The sequence below is a fragment of the Vigna umbellata genome, chromosome 6 (genome assembly GCF_029865625.1).
Source record: "Vigna umbellata cultivar VRB3 chromosome 6, Vumbellata_1.0, whole genome shotgun sequence".
Classification (NCBI taxonomy): domain Eukaryota; kingdom Viridiplantae; phylum Streptophyta; class Magnoliopsida; order Fabales; family Fabaceae; genus Vigna; species Vigna umbellata.
In genome coordinates this window covers 9,106,013-9,110,831 of record NC_142170.1, presented here as the reverse complement: position 1 = coordinate 9,110,831, position 4,819 = coordinate 9,106,013, and the positions used below count along the sequence as shown (strand labels likewise).

The following is a 4,819-nucleotide window of genomic DNA, read 5'->3' as shown; positions in this document are numbered from 1 at the left end:
TTTTATTCTCAAATGTGTCGAAACATTTCCTACGCTCAAATCTTTCATCTCCTAAACAAAAGAAGCACTGATCCGCAACTCGGCTGCTCCATCTCTTTTCAATCCGCAGACAAAGAAGAAACGGTCTACAATACGTAATTGAACTGTGACTTTGATTCCTCGTAGCTCTTATACGTCGTACGAGGTAGGCGTTAACTTCCACTTGATTTAGTTGATGACGTCCAAGTGTTCGATGAAATGCCCGTCTGAGAAGAATTTATGTTTTTCCATTGCAGGTTGGATGGAGGGTCTGAGAAAGATGGCGCGGTACGGTTTCGTGTTCTCCTGTAACCCTCGGCGGTTGTACGGCACGAAAGTGGACCTGAGAAAGCTTCGGCCAATGATTCTGAAGAGAATCGAGAATCGGGCACAGTGTTACCCGGTTCGCCCAATGATTCCGGTCGCCAACGAGGTTATCCAAGCCAGGAATGTTCTCATCCATGGCGTTTCTACCCTCCTTAACTTCCTTCCTCTCATGGCTTGCAAGTGAGTTAATTATCCTTTCTTTTTGGGAGCGGGTTTTAAAATATTTTTATTTACATTACTGATACACATCTTTATTGAGTATAATTTTGATTTATAAAGATAGTAGTCGACTTGAGCATGTTACCTCTCCTAAAGAGTACCTATGATCTTTAACAAAACGAAATGATTTTAAATGACTTTTAAAGTGTTTTTGCGAGACACATTTAAATAAATTCCTTTTTTTATTTATCTAGTGCTAATGTTAGGAAATCATTTCCAATTTGTTTGTTTATATTAGAGTTTAATTTGAATTTGCGTGTCACAAACAAGACCAAAAAGATTAGAAGATTAGGCAGTTTCTTTGATTCTTAAATGTGATTATGGTTATTTTTTAATTTGGCACTTATAGTATATTGTAACTCCATAACTTTACTTTCTTATAATGGCAAAAGCGAGGTGAATGAATTTAAAAACTATTGAATATTTATAGGGATCAAGTTGAAAGATTTTAGTTCTATAAATATGATATTGAAAAGGGATGTTAACAACAGGGACCATGCAACTCGATTTTATTTTAGTTCTAGTATTCGGGATTGTTGCTCTCAATTTCATTTGGGTGCTTTTTGCATTAGGCAGCTTCGCCTGCACTGACATGTCATCGAATAAATTTGTAATCTTGTTCATACAATCACTGATTAACAAAGGACTTGTTTTGATCCTTCACTTTTTTTGTTGGTTTAAATATCCATTGAAGTAGTAAAATGACGGAATAAAAGGCTGATGTTTTCTTGGTAAAAGAACTGAAGTTTCACAACATTAGCTTGTTAAAATATAGGTGAGCAAACAAACAATTGTATTTTTCTGGTCGTTATAAATGATAAATGCTGTTAGTAATGACGTGTTGGTTGTTTCTACTTAAAATGATAAAGATTGTTTTTCTATGTATTTTGTACATTTGTATCCTTATCTTATATTATTCATTTACAGATTTTGTCCAGAGATATATATTGGTGAGCAGGGACATTTAATTCAGACCTGCCGGGGTTACAAGCATCGTGCCAAAAACCGGGTTCATGAGTGGATCAAAGGGGGTTTGAATGATATACTTGTCCCTGTCGAATCATTTCACCTGAACAACATGTTCCAAAGTGTTATTAGGCACAATGAAAGGTTTGACTTTGATCGCATTCCTGCCGTTGTTGAGCTGTGCTGGCAAGCAGGGGCTGATCTCCCGGATGAAAACCTTAATTCAAGTAGCTCAAACTTGGAGGTTGCCAGTGAAAGTGTGCCTGTAAACGAGAATTTGTCACCAGACGATCTTGCCTCTATAGCTAATAAAACATTAACTGCTTGGGAGGATCTTAGGTCTGGAGTGGAGAGGTTGTTGTTGGTTTATCCAGTAAAAGTTTGTAAATATTGTTCTGAGGTTCATGTTGGGCCATCTGGTCATAAAGCTAGGCTCTGTGGGATTTTCGCGTATGAGAGCTGGAAAGGAGCTCACTTTTGGGTGAAAGCTAATGTGGATGACTTAGTGCCCCCAAAGATTGTGTGGAGACGAAGGCCTCATGATCCTCCTGTACTTGTGAATGAAGGGAAGGAATTTTATGGGCATGCTCCAGCTGTACTGGATCTGTGCTCAAAAGCTGGTGCCATTGTGCCTAAAAAGTATAATTATATGATGAAGTTGCAAGGTTTGTCTGGTCCTGCCAATACTAGGATTTTTGGGATCACTACAGAACCAAACTTTTGAAAACAACAGTAAGTTGAATTGTTGGTCTGGTCGGAGGCAGGCCCTAAGTCAGGGACAGTTTAGGGCGAAATTTGACATGTCATTACTTCCAGCTGCAACATTTTTGCATAATTAAGGTTGTCTAACATATCTGATTATGGATCCATGTGCCTCTTATCTTGCGGTAATATTCCGTTGCATGTAGTAAGCTAGAAATTTGGTTCCTATATCTCGTGTCCTACTTATCAGACCCGCTCCTCAGGTTGGAAGCAAAAGGTATTTTCATGTCCTACTTATTCAAAGATCCCAGTTATTTTTCTCCTTTGACTAATTTTTTCCTTTTTGTAATCATAAGTCCATAATTATTCATCCGGGAAATTTTTTCCTTTGTTGTAAATGTTTGTAATATGTACATTGCTGTAAAAATTTGAAAGGGCTTTTTGGTACAGCGAAATTTCTGATTTCTCGAGGTATCAAAAGGAAGAATTGCTTTCTTTACAGAATCGTTTATTTCCTGTTTACTATCAACTATCTACTAGTTTAATATAATTTATGACTCCTGATTGAAATAAGATTGCATTTGTTGGCTTCCTCGAGAGTTGGAACCTAACTTGAAAAACATGCACTAGTTTTTATTTATAAATAAGTTGCTTGAATTTTAAATGAAATTGTTTCAGTTTGCTGAAAGAAATCTCTGACTCTGTACTGTGTTGGGGTCAAAACATTATTGTTGAGAGGTTTTTTTAAACAAAATGCAGTTATCTAAGAACAAAGTTGACAAACTTTGCATGTGGTGTGACCTAAATGATGACAACTGTTAGGTTACTTTATGCGAGTAACCTAAATCTATGCTCCCTTCTCACTCAAATACTAGAACAACAGAAATGAAAGTATGTATGTATGTATTATTGATTCTGTAAAGTATAGAAAATTACAAGTATAATCTTCCCAAGAAAGCCTATCTTTCTCCACTGACAAATATGTCCAGTCTATACTCAAAATGAAATAACCTCATTGAATAGAGTTACAGGAAGACTGTTTATAGTGTCGCCTTCCCGCGCCCTAACATTTCTGATAACCCAATCTGCTTCTACTAATAACCGTTTGGTACTAGCGTATATATACCGTTCGGTCTTCGAGCCCATCCTCCCTTTTATCAACCATTCGGTATTAGTTTAATCATACCACTCCGCCTCTACTTCCCTCCCTTCTGGATACCGTTTGGTCTATACTTCCCCCTGTCCATACCGTTCGGCTTCTCCTCTCTTGAACCGTTCGGCCTCACTGTGCCCTTCCTTACCATTCGGTATTAGGTTACTTCCCTCTTTTATTCCTAACAACAAACTTAAATTGAAACACCTAACAACAACAAACTTAAATTGAAACACCTAACAATAACAAACTTAAATTGAAACATTGATGATAGAAGGGTCTGGGTTCATTTCATTTGAGATTTATTCCAATATATAATAGTCATATTAAGAGTAGCGACCACAGTAATTTATAATTCCCATTTGTGAGATTTATTCCAATATATCATAGTTCCAGATTGGAAGATGATCAACTAATATAATAGATAATATTTTAAATGGAATGATTTTAAACATTAGTTCCGCTTCCTTTATCTTCAGTTGAAGGTTTGCTTCCATATATTCAAACATTCCATGTTCTTGAGATCTTCCCTCTTAATGTACCAAAAACGGCCCAAAATCACCAAAATAAAAACAGCTAATATCTTAAATATGATAACCTTAATAATGTTAATAGTTTTGAAAGGTGACCCTGGAAAGATTATAAGTGAATGGAAAAATTTGTTAATGCTTTTTTACCATGCCATTCTTATATTCTACTTTATTTGCTTTTTATCGTATACTGATGTTTACAATTCTGAAATTGGCTGCTAACAAGTTTAATGAAGGAAAAAACAAAATAAACTTTGAAGTATCTCATCTACCTCACTATTAAATGCTTGATGCATGTTATTTTGGAAGAATAATGATAAACAAAGATGAACTCAAGAGATCTACAAGACGTGTATGAGAATTCTGAAACTAAAAAATAAAATAGTACTAATATTTGCTACTGTTATTAAAGTTTCATCTTGGTCGAATATAGGTTAAATTTAACTATTTTATCTTCATATTTATTCTTCTTAATTATAGTGGCTGCATCTGAACGTACCAGAAAATAAATTATTTTGTCTCCATTCTGATTTTCTTTATTTTGTCCTCCAATATTTTGGGTGAAGAGAAGCCTAAATTGCTAAAAATGGTAGCAGTCATATATGGCCACTTCTTTATACTCTTAAGACTTTCATTCTATCTAATAATGTAAACATGAAATTCATCCACAAAAGAAGAAGAATTAGGGAAACACTCAACGGCTCTCTTTATTTGATTATGAAGATTTAGTTTATATAAATCCTGAATCACTAGCATTGCGTCATTTTGTACTGAACAGAATGGAAGAGATTCCCACAAAATTACGTGATTATCATTCATTTAATCAATTTTAATGACTTTCCTATGATGTTTTTTTCTTTGAATATTACTACCGATGCTATCCAAGTTATCTATTGCTGTGAAT

The 4,819-nt window shown here is 35.2% G+C and overlaps 1 protein-coding gene across 1 annotated transcript; it reads left to right on the top strand.

The window, feature by feature from the left end:
• Positions 1-2,736, top strand: APO4 (APO RNA-binding protein (DUF794)). The gene is made up of 3 exons (XM_047294503.2): positions 1-184; positions 276-525; positions 1,492-2,736. The coding sequence occupies exons 2-3, from the start codon at positions 281-283 to the stop codon at positions 2,252-2,254; spliced, it is 1,008 nt and encodes a 335-aa protein (XP_047150459.1). The 5' UTR covers positions 1-184; positions 276-280; the 3' UTR covers positions 2,255-2,736.
• The last annotated feature ends 2,083 nt before the right edge of the window (positions 2,737-4,819 follow it).

Excerpts from the sequence above, each read along its gene's own strand:
- APO4 (XM_047294503.2), top strand. The coding sequence starts at position 281 with ATGGAGGGTCTGAGAAAGATGGCGCGGTACGGTTTCGTGTTCTCCTGT. Across the intron at positions 526-1,491 it reads CTTCCTCTCATGGCTTGCAA|ATTTTGTCCAGAGATATATA; the intron begins GTGAGTTAATTA and ends ATTCATTTACAG.